This window comes from Theropithecus gelada, chromosome 6 (assembly GCF_003255815.1).
Source record: "Theropithecus gelada isolate Dixy chromosome 6, Tgel_1.0, whole genome shotgun sequence".
Lineage (NCBI taxonomy): Eukaryota > Metazoa > Chordata > Mammalia > Primates > Cercopithecidae > Theropithecus > Theropithecus gelada.
The window spans coordinates 6126096-6146985 of NC_037673.1; the positions used below are offsets into that span (position 1 = coordinate 6126096).

At 46.0% G+C, this 20890-nt stretch overlaps 1 protein-coding gene across 1 annotated transcript in view; it reads left to right on the forward strand.

The window, feature by feature from the left end:
* Positions 1-6178: 6178 nt before the first annotated feature.
* The window catches only part of UBE2QL1 (ubiquitin conjugating enzyme E2 Q family like 1), a 43925-nt gene continuing 29213 nt past the window's right edge, over positions 6179-20890 (forward strand). Inside the window, exon 1 of the mRNA XM_025388158.1 lies at positions 6179-6657. Coding sequence (XP_025243943.1) covers positions 6304-6657 — 354 coding nt within the window. The 5' untranslated portion in view covers positions 6179-6303. The remainder of the gene's footprint in view (positions 6658-20890) is intronic.

A 20890-nucleotide genomic window follows, 5' to 3' on the forward strand; every position in this document is an offset into this window, starting at 1 on the left:
ATATTTTGCCCACTTTTTAATGAGGTTGTTTATCTCTTGTGGATTTGTTTAAGTTCCTTATTGATGCTGAATATTAGACCTTTGTCAGAGAAACAGTTTGCATATATTTTCTCTCATTCTGTAGTTTGTCTATTTACTCTGTTGATAGTTTCTTTTGTTCTGCGGAAGTTCTTAATTTTCGTATGTCCAGAATGGCATTGCCTAGGTTAAGTTCCAAGGTTTTTATAGTTTTGGTTTTACATTTAAGTCTTTAAGCCATCTTGAGTTAACTTTTGTATATGCTGTAAGAAAAGGGTACAGTTGTAATCTTCTGAATGTGGCTAGCCTGTTATCCCAGCACCATTTATTAAATAGGGAGTCATTTCCCCATGGCTTGTTTTTGTCAGCTTTGTTGAAGATCCTATGGCCATAGGTGTACAGCCATATGTCTGGACTCTCAATTCTGTTCCATTGGTCTATGTGTCCGTTTTTTGTACCAGTACCATACTGTAGCCCTGTAGTATAGTTTGAAGTCAGGTAATGTGATACTTCCACCTTTGTTCGTTTTGCTTAGGATTGCCTTGGCTATTCAGGCTCCTTTTTGGTTCCATATGAATATTAAAATAGTTTTTTCTAGTTCTGTAAAGAACGTCATTGGTAGTTTGATACGAATAGCATTGAATCTGTAAATTGCTTTGAGCAGTATGACCATTTTAATGATATTGGTTCTTCCTATCCATGAACATGGGATTTTCTTCATTTGTTTGTGTTATCTCTGATTTCTTTGAGCAGCGTTTTGTAATTCTCATTGTAGAGATCTTTCACTTCTTGGTTAGCTATATTCTTAGGCATTTCATTCTTTTTGTGGTAATTGTGAATGGGATTGCATTCCTGATTTGGCACTTGGCTTGATGGTGGTTGGTGTATAGGAATGCTAGTGATTTCTGTACATTGATTTTGTATCCTGAAACTTTGCTGAAGTTGTTTAATCAGCTGAAGGAGATTTTCGGCCAAGATTATGGAGTTTTCTAGATATAGAATCATGTCATCTGCAAACAGGGATAGTTTGACTTCCTCTCTTCCTATTTGTGTGCTCTTTATTTCTTTCTCTTGCCTAATCTAAATCTGCAATATTCTTTTGATCTCTCACAGTATCTGTAGGTGAGGAATTCAGTCAGGGCACAGTGAGAACGAATAGTTTCGGCTCTATAATGACTGGGACCTCAGATGTGAGACTCAAAGACTGGGGTCCAGAATCACCAGAAGACCCACTCACTCACATGTCTGGTGGGTGCTGCTGGCTGTCTGCAAAGACCTCAACTGGGCTGCTGAGTGGAAAACCCACACATACAGCCACTCCACGTGGTTTGGGCTTCCTCTCAACATGGTGTCTGGGTCTCCCTGGAAACATCCTGAGAGAAAGCTGAGGAAAGCAGTATCCTATGATGACCTAGTCTTGGAAGTCACATGGCTTCTGTGTGTCCCCCACACTGGTCAGAGCAGTCTGAGCCGCTACTCAGATTCAATGCCACAGAACGTAGAGCCCAACCTTCCCTGAGAAGAGTGCAATCAAAGTCAGCGTGGCCATCTTTGGAAAATATAATCTGTCTCAGGAGAGAAATTCTGCAAGCACAGGAAGGGTGTGCCAACGGTGCCAGAGGATGACAAGCATGACAGAAGTCCTCACCACCCATGTCAGGTTGCAGCACTTGCCTGACCTCCTGCCCTGCCACCCTTTCCCCTTTTCAGGCCCCCTTCACCTTCCTCTCTTCCTTCCCTTCTGCCCTTCCCCCCATAGAGGCCCAGCAGCCTGTGCACTGTGGCCATGAGAATAACCTATCAGGACCAGGGACCCAGCTTCCTCTCTCACAACCTTCTGTGTGACTCTGGGCAAGACTCACTGCTGGGACCTCAGATGTCTGTGCTGTGAAATAAAGATTGGGTTGTGTTTTCAATTCAACAACAAAAATGTGTGTGCGCCCATCGTGTGTCTTGAGCAAATGCAGAGGTAAGCCTGAGGCATTCCTCGACATCCCCAAGCTCTTTCCTTCAGCATCTGGAGCCATTTGCTGCAGAGTGATTAGAGGATGAGAAAGGCATCCTCCCTAGCACCCCAGCTGCAGGAGGCTAGGATCTCTTCATTGCCGTCTCTACAGCGACTGCATGCAGTGAGTGCTCTTGGAGCAGTGGCTACAAGCTCTGTCTGGAGCCAAAGCTGGGTCTGAATCCGGGTTCCACTGACTGTTCATTGCATTATTTTGAGCAAGTTGCTTAATTTCTCCCTGCTTCAGTTTACTCATCTATAAAGTAAGGATAAGCACAGTACCTACTTAATAGGGCTGTCACAAAGATTTAATGGGTCAACATATGTAAAGTGCTTGGGATGGCGCTCAAGATATGTAAGTGCCATTTAAGTGCCAGGCTTGGTGATGGGAAGTGAAGGGCATAAAAGGACACGTGAGCTGTAATATCACAGACCTACACTATGCTCCCTTGCAGTGAATTATTTTAGCAGAAAGTGTTGTTGTTTTTTTTTTTTAATTTTGGCAGTGATCTTAACACCTTAGTTCAGGAGAGTAAATAACCTGTACACATTTAGGGAAGGTATTTTGAGGCAATGTCTTGGTGACTTTAGGAGATTGGGGTTCATGAGGAAATAGGACCAACTGAAAAACTGGGAGGCAGTTTTTGAGACAGGTAATAAATGGGCAAACCGCAGCTCTTCATGTCTTCAGAAAAGCTGCAACTGGAGACAGCGGCACCTGGGACCACTGGGTGAATGCTCATGGAGGAGTCATTGGCAGATAGGACTCATTCCCCGATGATGGGCCTCTTGTGATGACCAGCATCCCTCTCTCCCTTCCTTTCTTCCCTTCATGCTAGACTGGTGTAAGCTGTCTGCAGATTCCCTAACCATTCCCCTTCCCCACCCCTCAATACTCCAGAACATAGCAGGAGCTAGATACCCACAATTTCTAAGTTGTCCTTAGAAATTATTTTATTTAACTATGATAAATGCACTTAATTCAACTGTCTCAATATTATAAGTCTAATCTTCAATAAAATGACAACATTCGGTAACAATTTTTTTTTTCATTTTTACTGGTATACATTCCATTTTAGAATATTTGAAAATCAAAATGGAATAACTACAACACAATGTAAGCTCTACACACTGCTGGGCTAGGTAAATATCCGTTCATGCCGGGGTAAAGCAGACCTTTCTAGAATCTTCTGGGATGGGAGAAGGAGGGGGGTTTACAAACCACACAGGCCCTTCTGCCCACCCCTGACCTGACCATCCTGCCACTGAAGGAAATGTTTGGATCCATGGGCTGGAGAACTGAGGAAGGACTAAACTGAGATGTTCTACCTGTACTAATGAGATAATAGTGATAACACCATTCAAAATTTCTCCTTCTAGTCTATTTTTCTGTGCATAGTTCTATGTAGTTGTAGCTGTCATGTGGATATAATTTTACACTCTACTTTCTCACTTCAAATTATTATGTAGATCATGAATATTTCCATTTTGCGATATAATCTTGATAACTATAACGTTCTTGCTGCAAAATATATTCTAAGTTGATTCAGTGTGATTTACTTAACACTTCCCCTGTTTTGTAAATTTAGGTTGTTTCCAATCTTTAACGTTTGGCTTCAGCCTTTTTAAGAGTTGATCCAAGGTGCCCTAAGTGTGAGGGACAGGAACAAGGGAGGTGATGACCATCTCCATGCTACTCTGTTCTGGCTTGTCCTCTTGTCTCAGCAAAAGTTTCTCTTTTTTTTTTGAGACAGGATCTTGCTCTGTCACCCAGGCTGGAGTGCAGTGGCCCAATCTCAGCTCACTGCAGCCTCCACCTCCTGGGTTCAAGTGATTCTCCTGCCTCAGCCCCCCAAGTAGCTGGGATTACAGGTGTGTACCGCCACACTTGGGTAATTTTTGTAATTTTTGGTAGAGATGGGGTTTCACCATGTTGGCCAGGCTGGTCTCAAACTCCTGACTTCAAGCCATCTGTCCACCTTGGCCTCCCAAAGTGCTAGGATTACAGGCGCGATCCCAGACCCAGCATCGGTATTACTTGTGATCCTTCCACTTTCAAAAAAATATCTACAACCAGACGGTAAGGTATTTGATCTCCCTAGCAATAACTCCATCTAGAAACAGAGGCCTCACATAGAGCCATCCGCAATTTCAGCTAAACCATTCCCAAACCACATCTGATGACGTCTCTGCTTTAAGTGGGATCTGTTGCTGTCACTGCTACAAAGAGTTGCTGAAGCCTCGGCCCAGGTCAGCGGGTATCCGTACAATCACGCCCAGGAGATGCTTTCTCACCTCCTGGGGCAGGACGGAGACCGCACCTGCATCTGAGACCCAGCAATGCAGCCGGCGTGGGGCACCAGGTAGAGAAGCACGGAGCTGGCGCAGGGGGTCCCCGCTGGGTGTGGACCCCAGCTGGGCCTCCGAGCACGTGGCTGAGCTAGGGAAGTGGCTGGGCCTCCCTGAGACTCCGATACACCAATGAAGGGGGTCAGATGAAACCTGAGAGGGCCTCTGTGGAAGTTAAATAAAACATGTAGCGCCTGGCGTCCTGCCCCGTCCCTCATGTGAGATGGGCTCACAAAACTTTACAGAGAGACACTGTCATCCTCCTTCTCGCCTTATCTCAAAAATAAATAAATAAAACAAACAAAAACACACACACACAAACAAACAAACAAAAACAGGGCTGGATAGAGCAGGGTCTCAAAACAAAGCAAAACAAAACAAAACCAACCATAAAACCAGAGCAAATAGGCCCTCCCGTCGCAGCTGCGATTCCCACGGCCACGGCACCCACCTGAAAGCACAGGCCCCCAGGCCTCCACGACGCACACGTCTGCCAGTCGCCTGTCGGGGACCCAGGTGTGCAGGCACCCCTGCTCTTTTAGCTCACGCTGTCAACTGCAGACAACCCCAAATCGCCCCACCCCAGATCCTTCAGGCCTGAAACTGTCTCCACAGTGGCCAGAAGAATTATTTTTCAGTGAAAATTTCTAATAATTTACAAAAGGTAAAAATGTTGAAAGAAGTTAACAACAAGAAGTCACCATGACGGCGCCCAGAATGAAAGGCTTTCCTGGAGAACTGGGAGGCTCCTCAAGTTCAAAGTCAAACCAGCAGCAGCAGCAGCAGCAGCAGCGAGGTTTACAATCCTAAACCCTGTAAGCTTCCAGGGTCATCTCTTCCGTACTTCACCATCACTGTAGCCTCACCACTGGGCAGCTCAGCCGCACACACACACCACACACTCACACACACTACACACACCACACACTCACACAACACACACACATCCCACACACACCACACACACCTCACACACACCACACAGTTACACACACCACACACACTACACATACCACACGCACACACCACACACACATCCCACACACACACCACATACCTCACACACACCAGTCACACACACCACACACACTACATATCCCACACACACACCACATATCCCACACACACACCACACACACACACCACACACACCACACGCATCACACACACATCACACACACACCACACACACACCACACACACACACCACACACATCACACACACACACCACACACACACTACACACACCACACACACTACACACAACACACACGCACACCACACACACATCACACACACACCACACACATATTACACACTCACACCACACTCACACACCACACACATCACAGTCACACGCACCACACACACATATCACACAGACACCACACACAAGCACACATGCACACACACACACCACACACACACCACATACTCATATACCATGCTCACACACCCCACACACATCACACACATATGAAACATTCACACACGATACACTCATACACCATGCTCACACACACCATGCAAATACCACACACACCACACACCACACTCAGACACCACACACCATTCACACATACCACACACCATGCTCACATGACCACACACATCACACACACTATACACCACAATTACACACAACACACTCGCACATACACCACACACTACTCTCACACACCACCCTCACACACACCACACACACCCCCACACACCACTCACACACATCACACCACACTCATACATACCACACATACACACACACCACACTTACACACACACCACACTTACACACACCCCNGGGGGCCCCCGCGAGAGGGCGGCGGGCGCCAGGGCGGGGCCGGGCCCGGCGGTGGCGGCGGCGGCGGGCGGTAGCCTGGTCCCTGCGGCGCGCCAGCAGCACTGCACGCAGGTGCGCAGCCGGCGGCTCATGAAGGAGCTGCAGGACATCGCGCGCCTCAGCGACCGCTTCATCTCCGTGGAGCTGGTGGACGAGAGCCTGTTCGACTGGAACGTGAAGCTGCACCAGGTGGACAAGGACTCGGTGCTGTGGCAGGACATGAAGGAAACCAACACCGAGTTCATTCTGCTCAATCTCACCTTCCCCGACAACTTCCCCTTCTCGCCGCCCTTCATGCGGGTGCTCAGCCCGCGCCTGGAGAACGGCTACGTGTTGGACGGCGGCGCCATCTGCATGGAGCTGCTCACGCCGCGCGGCTGGTCCAGCGCCTATACCGTGGAGGCCGTCATGCGCCAGTTCGCAGCCAGCCTGGTCAAGGGCCAGGTAAGGCGCGCGCGCCAGAGCGGCGGGGCTGGGGGCGCGGGGCGGCAATCGGGTCTGCAGCGCCGCCGGGCGCCCGGGCCCCGAGATGAGGGCCTGTGTCGGCCTCTCCGGCCATCTAGCTCCCGGCTCTGTCTACACCAGCGCCCCACAGGGATGCTCCGAGCGCCTCCGCCTCTTTTCCCTGAGCGTTTTCTTCCTGCCCCTGCTTTCCGTCCCGTCTCTCCCGTCCCGGTCTGGTCTCGGTCTCTGCCGGTCTCTCTGGTCTCTCTAGCTTGCTCGTTCTCTCCTCATCCCTCCATAATTCTCTCCCACCCCTCTTCCTTAGCCTCCCTCTCCCATGCCGTCCTCTCCCTTTCCTCCTGGACTCTTTCTCCCCTCACCCCTTTCTCTGTCCCCCCATCTATTCCCACCCCCATTCCTTTTCCATTTTTTCCTTCTCCACCTTCCCTGGCTCCACTACTCTTCTTTCCCCTCCATCTCCCCTTTTCTCGCCCCTCCCTTGTCTGCTCCTCAATCTCCTGTCCCTATAATCTCTATGAAGGTGAGAACTTTTCCTGGACCTCAGGATTTAAGTGTCCAACCCAGCTGATCTCCCACCCACCCCTAACACCCGCTACACACACACACACACACACACACACACACACACACACACAGTTCCGCAGAAGGCTCGGGTGGGAGGTCTGCAGGTGGGTGCCCTGGGGAGGGACAGCTGCCTGCTTGTAAATCCGCCCCCTGCCTTCTTCTGGGCTGCCTCTCCTGGAAAGGTGAAAATTTTGCTCTTGGGAGCTCACTCTAGAGAGGCGGAGGTGTGGTTTGGGCATTCCCTTAAGGGACAAGACCAGACCCCGTCACGGCAATGCCTGTTCTTCCCTCAGAGCACCCTGTTCCTTCCCCGAACCCCTTAGGACCACCACCTCTGGGGTAGACGTTCCAGGTCTTGGTCTCTTTCAGACCTGCTTCTTTTTCCTTATCCCCTCACCCCACTGCCCCAAGCAGTTAAAACCCTTTATCAGAGCTAAAGATTTTAACGAAATACCAATATAAGGGCCAAACAGTTCTGAGCCCTCTCACCTATTGCATCAGATGGCAGCTTTACGCAAAGAAACCCCGAAGTACTTGAGAGCAGGGTGAGTGCGTGATGGTGTTATCTGCTCGAATTATATGCTGTCGACTGCGGTTGAGTTCTCTGGTGTTTTCCCGAATCAATATTAAGCATTACTTAAGAACATTACATTGCTATGTGGACATCTTTTAGATTTATGAAAAATCATTGTTTTCTTTAAAAGACCCCGAATGACCTCGGCTTGATCTTTCTACAGACGGCCTATCAGAAGCCACTGCTTCTTCCCTGCCTGGCCTGTGTGTCTGTCCCTTTCACGGCAGGCTGTTTCATACTAATCAAATAATGCTTGTTCTGCCAATTTCACTAAAGCGGGAACCCCTGGGATTCCAAACAAATAGCATCCTAACTCCAGCAGAGAAGGTCAGGTACTTCCTGACCCATCCTGCCAGGCTGTCTTTTCTAAGGTTTAGATTCCACATATTTCCCGAGTTAGAAATCGCGTGAATGTAACAACTCTAGAAAAACATCTTCAGCTGAGGGAGGCTTAGCGCTTTAATAGCAGAGGTTTGTTTTCCATCCTGCAGTTAAATGTTGAGTCTGATGAGAGGTTCATGTGATAGAATGTAAGCATGGGGGGTAGGCGATCTCAGTTTTATTTTTCAAATAGGATTTATACAAATGATGTGGAAGAATTATTTGCAGAAATGCCTTGGTTATTTGCTTCTTGAATCATTGCTAATCAGAATTCTTTGGAACAGTCTGTTATTGTTTTTCATTCTCCACAGTGAAGATGACATTGGGGATCAGGGGAAGAGGAATGTGTATTCCCTTCTGGGATCACCGAGTCCTAACGTTTAAGACTTGGAAGAGATCTTAGAGATGAACTGGACCACTGCCTATATTTTGAAAGATGAAAGAAAATAAAGGTTTGAAATGAGAAATGGGGAATTTTTTTTAAGAGAGAGAGGAACCTTAGGAAATTAAATGCTTCCCATTTTTACATTAATGCTCTGAGTTGTAATAGTTCCTTTGGTGCCCATATGCCAATTGGCAGTATATCAATACACGGGTCCTTGTAAGTATATTTTCTTTTCTCTGTATTTAAAATTGAGATTCTCATGTACAATTTACAAGTGAGAGATTTCTTTATTAAAAGTAATTATCAACTTTTTCATTTCTTAGTTTAATAAAATCCTAATCAAACCCATTGCCCTCCACCTAGCATATGGTATTATATTGTCTATTCCACATCTAAAATAGAGGCAAAAACTCAGCACTTTTTAAAGTGCCGGTTCAATTTCTTTGCATTTTTTCATGCTGCTTCCAACATACAGCTGTCTAAGAGAGAGTAATGTGTGGCATACATAAAATATTCAAAATGCAATGAAAGAAAGGAAGAAATGAGTAGTCATTAATGTTTTAGGATTCCGTCCACAAAAGGATTCTGACGGTGTTTCAGGTCACCCGAGGTTGATTGTCTCTTTCCGTGCTTTTGCAAATTCACTACCTACTGGTTGTTCAGAGCACATATGGTAGTTACCAAATTATTTCCTCAGTTAGAGGTAATATGCTTTGGGAAAGCAATCAAAATACCTGATTAGGTATTCAAGGAGAACTGGGACAGCTACCAAACCGATAATTACTTTAAAAGGGAGAGTCGTTATATTCCAGTTATGTTCTGATACTTGTCAGGATTTCTTTTTTAGGATTCATTTTCGTAAGCTACAGAGTTAGAAAAGGCTGGTTTGCTTCTTTCATAGAGGAAAACATTCACTGCTCAGCTGAACTTTCTGAATTGAGGATATGCTGTTTCTGTACTTTTAGAGAAATCGTAAAACAATTTTAAGAGTTTCGTGTGTAACATAATATCTGCTTAACAATTTTGTGTACAATTTAAAAGCTTAGGTTTATCACATCATGTGATAAATTCAGTCATTTTGTGAGGCTTTTAACTGGCTCTCTGGCCTGTGTTACCAAAATCTCTTGCATGTTGCTATACGAATTGTGTTTATCTTAAATTAATATATAAATTTCCCATATGATATATTCTATGTAGAAATAATGATATATATATCTTCCCCCTTTGTATATTACTAAACCCTCTTTTGACTAGAGGCATTTTTAGGTAACTCTTCATTTTTTATAATTGGATTTTAAAGCTCTGAACTTTTAGAATGAACTGGTGAAAATGTTAAAAGTATACTTTTAGATAATTATTTGCATCCTTTATTAATTACTGAACCAAAAGAATACAATCCACAGCTCCATTGGAAGATTTTTGGCATTCAAAAACTGGAAGATGTTGGTTTTGAAATGAAAGTAGCCTGTAATCCCAGCACAGTGCTTGCATCTAGGACATAGCTTAACCTACAAAAACTGCATTTTCGGACTCTGTAAACCTAGACAAAGTAGCATCAGCATTGGGGGATGCTGGCCGTGAAGAGTGCCAGAGTTTACTGGCTTCCATTCCAGGCTTGGAGCGTGGGACGATGGCGTGACTGGCCAGGGACCTTGTTCTTGCAGTTGTGTGAGCAGTGGGGTCCCCAAAAGCTGCTTGACGGTGCACTGACTCAGAGCCCTGCTTTCACTGCAGCTCACCCCCTGAGTGTCCCCTTTTTAGTTAATTAGGCATCGCCAGGGGCAGGGAACCAAATGGCAATTGAGTGACAATTCCTCACTCCTCTCCTGGCCCCTCAGAGCCAACCATACAATTCGGCATGACACGGTGTTGATAATGATAACTGCAGCAGCAGCAGCAGCAGCAGGAAGCATTTCGTACTTGCTTGTGCCATACTCTGGGCCAGCAGAGAATGGAGGATATTTGAGGATGTTTGAACCTCCCTGGTTCTGCTCTTTTGGTGATTGTTGTACAGGTGAGGAAACTGTAGTTTCACAGAGTCAGGTGGCGTTTATACAGTTGCATGCTCGCACAACAGCTCATGAGTGGCAAGGCTCTGAAATCTCATCAGGATGAGTAAAAGCTGTTGGAAATGGCAGTCAGGCCAGGCGCCATCCAAGCACCTTGCTGTTTCCAGGCAGTCGTTTATTAACTGTGACCATTGTGATAATCCTTTCTGTGCACAGAGAAGAGCTGCTCAGCCAGCCATCCGCAGAAGATTCACAGAACATCAGGACTAAAACATCCTCCAGTCTTACTATTTGAATTTAAAATTGGCAAGCAATTTCAGGGCAAGTTCTGTTTGCCTGATGGTTTCTGCATGTTTTTTAATAAAGGAAACTTGTCCCAATGTCATGAAAGAGTAAAGGGCTCTGCAGCTCAGCTTTGTGAAATGATATGCAGTGATGTCACTAAAATCCACCTTAGGTCTGAAAGGGGGCTACACTATGGTGTGACTGGGAAGCACAAGTGCACATAGACATGCACACACAGAGAGAGACATACATAAAACCCATCTTCCAAAATACTAGGCCTAGAAATAGCACTTTACTTATGACTGTAAAACTAGCAGTCTCATCAGAAAGAGTGACAAAGATGAACAGCCCTTTGGGCTCCTGAAATCTGTGGGCTTCTAACTTGCTATAACAGAGATTTTTTTTTTGAGACAGGGTCCCCTCTATCACCCAGGCTGGAGTGCAGTGGCATGATCATAGCTCACTGTAATCTTTAATTCCTGGGTTCAAGCAATCCTCCCATCTCAGCCTCCCAAGTTGCTGGGACTGCAGGTGCACGCCACCATGCCCAGTTAATTTTTGTTTATTTTTTGTAGAGATGGGGATCTCACTATGTTGCCCAGGCTGGTCTCAAATTCCTGGGCTCAAGCAGTCCTCCCACCTCGGCCTCCCAGAGCATGGGGATTACAGGCGTGAGCCACCTCACCCAGCCATACAACACACAAAATGTTTAAAGGCCCTGTATTAGGTTGCTGGGGCTGCCATAACAGAGGACCTGGAAGTCCAAGATCAATGTGTCAGCCCGGCTCGTTTCTCCTGGGTCCTGCCTGCTTGGCTTGTAGATGCTGTGTCCTCCCTGTGTCCTCACACGACCTTCCTTCTGTGTGTGTCTGTGTCCTAATCTCCTCTTCGTGTAAGAACACAGTCAGATTGGATTAGGGCCCATCCTCCTGACCTGACTTTAACTTAATTACCTCTTAAAAACCCTGTTTCCAAATAAGGTCACACTCTGAGGTACTGTGGGTTAGGGGTTCACCATGTACATTGGAGATTGGAGGAGAAACAGTTCAGCCCGTAATGAAACCAAACAGGAATTTCTTAACCAGTTGCTCATCTTGTTTCTGCAGCTGCTGTGCTAGTTTGAGAGCAATAGGTGCAGCCACACGGAGGGAGGCACTGGATGGAGAATGTTGCCCGCAGCTTTGAGCAGAGAAATGGCTGCACACCCAGAGGGAAGCTAGAACAACCTAGAGCAAAACTAGTGACCGACAGGGGTGGGTAACGCCGTCTGATTTGTCCAGGGAGACGTGGATTTTTGGTAACGTGCCTATGAGTCACTGTGTTGTGCCCTGCGCTGGGTACAGGGGACGGAGATTATTGCCACCACCGATGACTCTGCAGCTTGAGGTATCGATATGCTGGACTGTTCAGAGGAAAAAATAGCTACTTGTTCTTCTATCAAGTAGAGCAGGCAGGAGGACACAGGCAGGACTGCATCCTAAAAATAGCCCCGCACCCACTTGGAGAGCTCCAGCGGCTCAGCCCAGGGCGCGTGGGGCAGCTCCTGGTAGAAGCCACTTTTGCTTCACCAATGAGACTTTGAGAATCTGAACTTGCAGGAAGAGGGTGTAGTGTATTTTCGTGTACTTTTCTGATTTCCCTCAAGCGATGGGGGAGATTTGGTTTTCTGTGTAAGGACATGTAGGTTCGTGGCTGTTTCTTAGTGGAATGTGCCCACGTGGACACTGAGCTGAAGTCCGAATGAAAGCCTGACACCCGCAACCTGGTCAGTGTCTCCCTTCTCATCGCCAGGAAGAGACTCTTCCACAGCCAGGTTTAGAAGGAAGGCAGCCTCACTAGTCCTGTGTCAGAGGCAGATAAGGCACCAGCAGAAATGACTTTTATAGTTGAGGAAACAAAACAGACACTAGTGGCGGGATTTTTGAGCCACATTTCGGAGCTCCCTGGAGTCAGAGGTTGTTGCTGCCCTAGATGTGTTGATGCAGCAGGCAGGAGGGGAGAGGATGGCTGGCCACGTTAGTCCTTTCTTCTCCGCCAGTGGTTCCCAACCCTGGCAGCACATGAGATGCCCTGAGGAGGGTGCAAATTATTTCAGTACCAAGGCTGTCCCCTCAAAGACTCAGACTTTGTAGTCTAGGATCAGGCCCTGGCAGAGGCTGGTCTGAAGAGCTCCCCATGATGCTAATGGGCAGCCCGGATTGGAAAAGCTGCCTGATGCTGGCCATGGTCCACCTCCTCCCTCTCCACCCATCTGGCAGACACAGCCTCACCCACCAGTAACCACAGCCCAGAGCTTCAGAAGTGCTGATAATTAATCCCCCCAACCACCCCACCCCACCTGGATCAGACTCCCTGTCCTAGGTCAATGCTGACTCAGCGCCTTCAAAGCCCAACTTCTGTACAGATGCCATCCTAAAGCCAGCCTTCCTCCCTGGACTGCTTGTGTAGACTATGAGGGAGTGTAAACCCTGAAAAAGAAAATGTAGGGATGATTCACTCCACCCTCGATGAGACGCAGCTGCGGAGGGCGGTGCGCGCGGACCCTCCAGAGCCGTGGCTGACTAATGAATACAGCACAGGAATCGAGTGCCTCCTGTCATGCAGGAACTTCCTAGGCGTCACTGGTAGATCAGATACACATCAAGTGCCTGCCTCTAATGGGGAGAAGACATAAACCCTTCACATTTGCTTTTGACACGCCAAGTGGCTTCACACATATCTTTTTGTTAATAGTTAGGAAATGTCCATGGATCCGACAATAGACAGTGGCCTGGGTGTGTAGTGGGGACATGGGCACAGTGGGGTCCTAGGTCAACAGGGTCTTCAGAAATTCTGACTGATGTTCTTAGAGAGAACACTCTACTTAAGGGTGATCAAGACTCGACATTAACATGGGGCATTAGTTACTCAGTGCTTTTTGGAATATGGTTTCATTGCTGATAAACGGAAAGGCCAGGCATGCCCCCACACTGACCAAGAAGTTGTAGTAATGGCAGAAACGTTTCCAGTAATGTCTACACTTTCCTACTCGGTAAGTCGGCAAGCTAAGCTAAGGTTTAATTGTTCAGTTATTTTTTCATGGTTACACACATCATTCATTCATTCATTCACTGAGCACTGTAGTGACATTGCCGTTGGCATTCCTGTGATGACCCTTCCCCATTCTGCGTAACGTCTGCGACACTCCCCTGGTCCTCTCCCTGGCCTGCTAATCCCACTCGGCTAAGCTAGGAGGAAACCAGCTCAGTGGGAGGACCAAGGACACAAGCCTGGGAGAGCAGATTTGGGACCAGTCAGGTGGCAAAGGATTGGGAGATGAGGGTAGGTCTGTAGAAGCTGGAAGAAGCTACCTGACTTTGCCCCTTACCTGGCCAGCAGGTCTGGGCGTGGTCAGGGAGCCGCACTCACCAAGCCTCTTCTGTTCTCCAGTGCTAGGCTCTCCTCTCCAGCTCTCCTCCTCTCCAGCCCTGTGCTCCTGCCTCATGGGTGCCTGTCACCTGCTTAGATTCCTGCAGTGCCCACATCCAGTCTCTCTGTCCCTGTCCATCCTCCCTGATGCCACCTGCATGGCTCCTCTAAAATGCAGGCCTAGCTTTATTGCATCTTGTTATGAACCTTACGAAATAGAGCTTAAGTTTCCTAGCACTGTACAGCCTGCATCCACCACAGCCCCCACTGAGGCTCCTCTTCCACCAGCCTCTCCTGCCTGGAAGCTCTCTTGCCCATGTTCACCCGGTGAGTCCCTGGCCATCCTTAAAAACCCTGCCCAGATGCCCCTAACTTCTCTGCAAACAGCTCCTCAACCACTTCTTCAGTAAAAGCGATGACTTCCTCCTCTGAACTGCAGAGGAGGAAGCTCTGCATTGTCTAGAAAAAGTTCATTTTTGTGCTTATCCTGCCAGTTTACATAATTACAACTGTATTGCCCCTTCTCTTTGCTAAATGTCCGACACCTTGAATGTGCCAAATAAATGTTTGGCACAGGATCTGTTTCCCTGAGCAGACCCCCCACCCTCTTCGTTTTGCCCCTTCTTGCGATGCAACGTAAGAGCTTGCTGTGAGTCAGCTGCTGTGCAGAATGCTTTATGTGAATGACTTGATTAAATCCTTGTAGCAGCCTATGAGGTGGGTGCTGTTGTTATTCCCATTTTACAGAGGAAGAAACTGAGACTTGCTGAGGTTGAATCATGCACAGAGCTGAGCTGCCACCAGGCAACCAGTCCAGTGCCAGAGCCACCTGGTGCTGAGGTGTCTAGTTGGCAAGTAGAAGCCACCCCAACCAAGTACCACGTGTAGTATTATTGTTCCTCATTGTGGAACAATATGGATGTTAGGAGAGCCTGTGCAGTTCCGTGGTGTGTGGTTTTCCTACAATACTCAGAATCAATCCATGAGAGGACGGATGGTGCATCCATCAAGTCTGACACGTGGTGCGGAATTATCAGCAACGTTGGACAAATGTATCGGCCCAGATTCATCATAAGCTCCTTGTATTGATTGAGCAAAATGGATGAATGTGTTGATTGCTTCAAACCATAGGAGAAAGATAATTATTACAGCTTTATTTATTCTGTATACGAAAGGGAAAGGCATTTTAGAGATTCTGAAAATAGCTCAAGAAAGAAATGCTTTCTGAACGTGTTACATCAGTAAAATCACTCAGATTGAAGAAATGGTTACCTTAAAATAATTTCTCTAAAATAAATCCTAATGCTTCATCACAGTATTTGGGAGGCATTCTCGAGGTGTTTCACTGAGTTCTTTGATGTAGGAGCTAAGGAAATACTGCCTGGTAAAGGATCAGTTACACGTAAAGTTGAATTGTCCTCAGCTCACTTGGGAATTGAAGGGAAAATTTCCAGAAAAATATTTTAAGGGTACTTTTCTTTTTTTGATCTTGAAGATCAGACATTTCCAAATATCAGAATATGGAGTTACAGAACTTACTATGTTTTGGTTCTAATAAAAATCTGTGATTAATATTTTATGAATTTGGACATTTTGTGCACCAAATTATTAAGCCAATTATTTTTGCCTTACAGATAGATACATATGTATTAGCGTGATTGCCTAGTGTCAGACTGGGTGCCCGTGTTGCTTCGCATAAGATGTCTGTCAGAAATATTAAGATCTAGAGGCAGCTCTAACAACTCTCCTAATCTGACAGTAATGAACATCAATGACATTTCAAAATATCTGCAACAATATCACAACTGTAATGCGATTTTTAAACATTCGTCTATTGGTGACAAAGCCAAGGCATTGCTAATACTGCTGTGGTTTCTTAACTTTCAATCCTAATTATAGGAAGTGCTGAATTGCACTTCAAAGTTAGTGAAAATGGAGACACTTTTCCCGTCCAAATGTATGTGCCAAGTAAAGATCAATTGCTGCAAGGATTAATTTGTGCCGGAGTCCTACATGATTAGTGACATACACTACTCTGCTTCTCAGCCAAGGAAAAATAAAAATATTATAGTGGAAACTTCACCAGAATTGAGTGAGTTACAAGCTTAAATTAACTGTAACTAGTTGAGTATTAGAAGCCTTTAAAAGGTGACTTTTTAAGAGTCATCAAAATGCTAAATGAATCATAATGTATTTAACCCGGCTTTGTGCAAGGAGGCTGTTCTTTATCCGAGCCCTCTCCTGCAGCGCACAGCTGCCTGTGTCTGGCAGCGCCCCTGGAGTGGGAGCCTTCCTCCTCCAGGTTGGGTGGGAAAGAAGAGCACAGCAAAGCCAGGAACCTTGTCCACAGTAGCGGGTTAGGGTCCTCCAGGGGAAGTGCCTTCATCCAATGTGAACAATGCCTAAAACTAATGCAGGAGAGCTGCAGAGACTGGAGGCTGCGACCCCACCCCTCCAGAGCCCTGCTGACTTCCTCTGATCTCTTTTATAATGTACACTATGAAATATCATTATCTTAGAGAACTCATACAAGGCTGCTACTCTAACTGTAAAGATAAAAGTTTCACAACGCTTAAAGGACATTATCATAATTCACAAATAAAACTGATCTAATAAAAAGTGAGTTTGAGTTGAATTGAATTAAAGTGCTTATTTTATTAGTAATTTCATTTCAAAGGATATCCTGGCATCTGCCTTTTCATAAGAGAGATGGAGGGCTCTTGTTTATTCTTGATGATCAGTCAAAGAGAAACAGGCGGCCAACCACAGGAGTCCCTTCCTTCTGCCCCAGACCCCTCGAAGCCACCTGGAGGACCGCATGGCCTTGAGGTGTCTGGGGACACCTGCAGACACCTGGGACACTCCCCAGAATTATGTCTTTAGTTGCACAAAACACAATGCATAGGATTTCATAGGAAACCAATTATACTTAAATACAGTTATCAGAATATGTTTTTAAAACATAACATGAATTAAAAAGCACTTTATTACCACATTAAATATTAAGATCTAGAGGCAGGTCTAACAACTCTGCAAATCTGACAATAATGAACACCAATGACATTTCAAAATATCTACAACAATATCACAACTGTCACGCGATTTTAAAATATTTGTCTATTGGTGACAAAGCCAAGGCATTGCTAATGCTGCTGTGGTTTCTTAACTTTCAATCCTAATCATAGGAAGTGCTGAATTGCAGTTCAAAGTTAGTGAAAATGGAGACATTTTTCCCGTCCAAATGTATGTACCCCGAGGGGTGCGTGGGCCCCGGGTTAAGAATTCCAGGCAGTGTGTGGCTCTAGGTGGTGATGGCTGTCTTGGGAAAGATCTTAAACCTTATTCTGCAGCTCAGGGCCAGAACAATTGTGATCAAGATTTAGTAGCCCAACAGGTGTCTCAGTTCTCCCATGTTATTGTTGGGTGGTGCTGAGATAAAGCCGGGATCTGCAGGCAGAGGCAAGGCTCCAGCCCCTTCTCCCTCCTGAGCATGGCTCACTCTGAGGCAGGCACCCACCTCCCTGAGCATCAGGGGCCTCCCCTAAAGGCAAGGAGCATAAACCCAACTGCTCACATGAATCATGAGGTTTGAAGGAAATGATGAGACATGTTCCTTGCATAGAGAAAGTGATCAATAGATGTTCCTGCTTCTAAAGAAGAAGGAGATTTATTGAATTAAATGCACAGAAATGTATGACCAAGACACAGCAGCATCCAATGCTTTCATAACGATAAGTGTTTCATGGCAATATTCACCTCCAGGTGCCTCAGGTGTTTCCACACATGACTGTATTGTTACAGATATTCACAGGAAACTCAGAAGAGCCTCCTTTTTGCCCTCTTAAATCTACTGCTGTGGACACTTGTTGTTGCCTTTTCTGACTTTTCATCATCAAATCACTTTGTACCATCAGGGACTGATTTATGGGATTATGTTATTGTTCTAGTGTGGATTGATAGCTGCGTTTTTTCACCTCTTCAACCTTGGTATCATAAGAATTCCATTACATTGCTAACATCTTTAAACTGGCTTGATTTCTTTTGTTGGTGTTAAGTTAGAAAATTACATAGAAGAATATTCTTATTTAAAACATTTACCTCTGTACTCTAAATGCACACCAAATGTCCTTGTTAGCCATTAAATGTTGTTGATATTCATTCTTTGTTACAGAATGCAATGCCCGCTTGAAAACTTCTTGGCTACCATTTTGCTTCAAGGTGAAAAGCCGGTTCATAAATCAAATGTTAAAATTTGTAAAAAGTTGTGGACTCTTTTAATTATCACAAGTCACACAGAATGCACATCGACTGTTTCAGTACAACTGAAAGAGAATTTCACTGTAGTCAATTACATGGATCCTTTCTAATATTAATACTTTTAGGAAAGACCCTTTCTTTAGTAGAATTTCAGAGAAACCTAGCTGAAATATTCGGCCTGCAGGAATTGCCGAGTTTCTCAGAAACACCTGTGATGTGATATGTGCTCTTATGGCAGTTGGAGGCTAATCAACAGTGGAATACCAATGCCTGCTTCACATTCTCGTAACTGGTCAGTCAACTGAAGCCTTGAGCATTGGCCCAAAATCTAGGGTGAGGCTTTCTGCATGTGGGAAGAGACTGACTAGCTATCTCAAGGGTTCTCCCCCAATCTGAAGACTTAAGTGGGTAGAATCTGCATTCTCACAGGACAGGGTGTGAGATACAGTTAATTGATCCTCCAGGATTTCTACGCTGTTTTTGTCATATTCCCAGTGATTTTTCCATAGTTTAGAAATATTGAAATGTCCTCATCTGAGATCATTATGGGCAGAAAGCATCCTCCTGTCCCCAGTGTATTTCAGCCCCCAACCCGCCCCACCTGCATATCATTCTAGGAAGGAATATTATCCTTTACGTGGAAATGGAGCCTGCAGAGATATCTAAATCAGTTCCTGGGCCTGGGTAGTGTTGCCATAACTACTGATCTAGGTTTGTAGTATCAGCAAATAGAAACAGACCTGCCCTACAGTGCTCAGACCTTTTGTCCATATTTATTTATGTCTCCTTTTTGCTTCTGTTAAATACATTATTTAGCTGTCACATAATCTTTCAGTGAGATGATTCAAATCACCCTATCCCCAGAAAAATCTTAAAGGTCTTCCATCCCCACCTTGGCTCAAGTCACACACCGTTTGGAGGTCTCAGGGTCCCATTGGTTTCCCGGCTCCACCGAATGTCCCATTTGGATAAGCCGCAGGCTCTCCCAGCACTTGGCATCCCCAGCTTTGTTGGAAAGGTGAACATAGCAGACTCTGCAGCAGCTGTTGGTCAGCGCTTGACCTTATAGGCCCTGATGAAGGCCAGTAGGCTGGACAAGCCCAAGCGAGGGTGATGGTCATGTAACCTCTACAGGCCTTTCAGACCACCCCATGCTGTCACTGTGACCAGAAGATGCTCCAAGACTTCAGAACTGGGTCTTGGTCAGGACTCGACCAGGAAAGACAATCTCAACCTAGGACTCAAGACCCACATGTGGGAGGAGGCGTATGAAGAAAGCAGCCAACGGGCTACCCTGAGAGTCAGGGACCTGGCATCAAGAAAGGAGGGGGATCTGCCGGCAGCTGCAGGGCCAGCATTGAGGTTAAGGGCAAGGGCAAAGCAGGGCCCCCTCCCCACGATTTGCATTCAGCTCTCCTGTGGACGGGGCATGTGAGCTTTCCCAGAAGCTCAGGCAAGGGAGGGATCCTGGACTGAGGAGTGAGGCCAGTTCCTGTGTTCTCAAGCTCCCAAGGGTGGCGTGGCTGAAGCAGACCAGCGCTCCTCAAGGAGCTGCCAGGGCCCAGCTCCTCCTGCTTCTGCTTAATGAGAATTGCCCGGGGGCATCTTCCCTGTGCTGCCTCATGGGGAAGCATCATCAAGGAGGAGCTGTCAAGTGCCAAGTATGAGAGGCCACTAACCGCAGGGCTGGACAGAATGACCTACTGAAGGGCTCGAGGAAGAAGAAGGCACCCTCACTCAGCGTGCACTTAGGGCAGAATAAGCCTCACCTAAAATCCCTGTGGGACTTTCCCCATAGAGTTCTGTGGAAACTTCCATACATCACCATTAAATTAAGTTGCCCACCATTAAATTAAGTTGAGGGAAATGTAAGATGTCTGCTGCAGGAAAAGGAATCTGACATTTCCAGCTTCTGAACCTAGCATGAAAGGCTGATGTGTAATTTGTTTGGTTTTCACAAAAATAATGTTGTGCAATTAACCAGTCTTAGGCGTAAAGCACAGTTTGAGTGAATGATAAATGGAAGGCAGCATTTTCCGTAAGTAAAAGCTTTCAGAAGTGTGCATCTCTGAATCATCCATTTCTTTGCTACTGACTCTTTTCCTTTCTTCTGATGTTGTTATTTTCTTGACATAATTACAGTAAAGATTGGTACATTGCGCCCAATCTTAATTGTATCTCCCTTCAGTCTCATTTATTTCATTATTACCTGCTATTCCTTTAAATCAGTAAGTCATGGTATTTACAGATTGATAGGTATTCTTAAAAATATTTCAAATTGTTCTAGAAGGTTTCACCCTGAAATGGGGTGAGTAAATTCTTTTATTTATCCCAGAGCTTGCAAACATG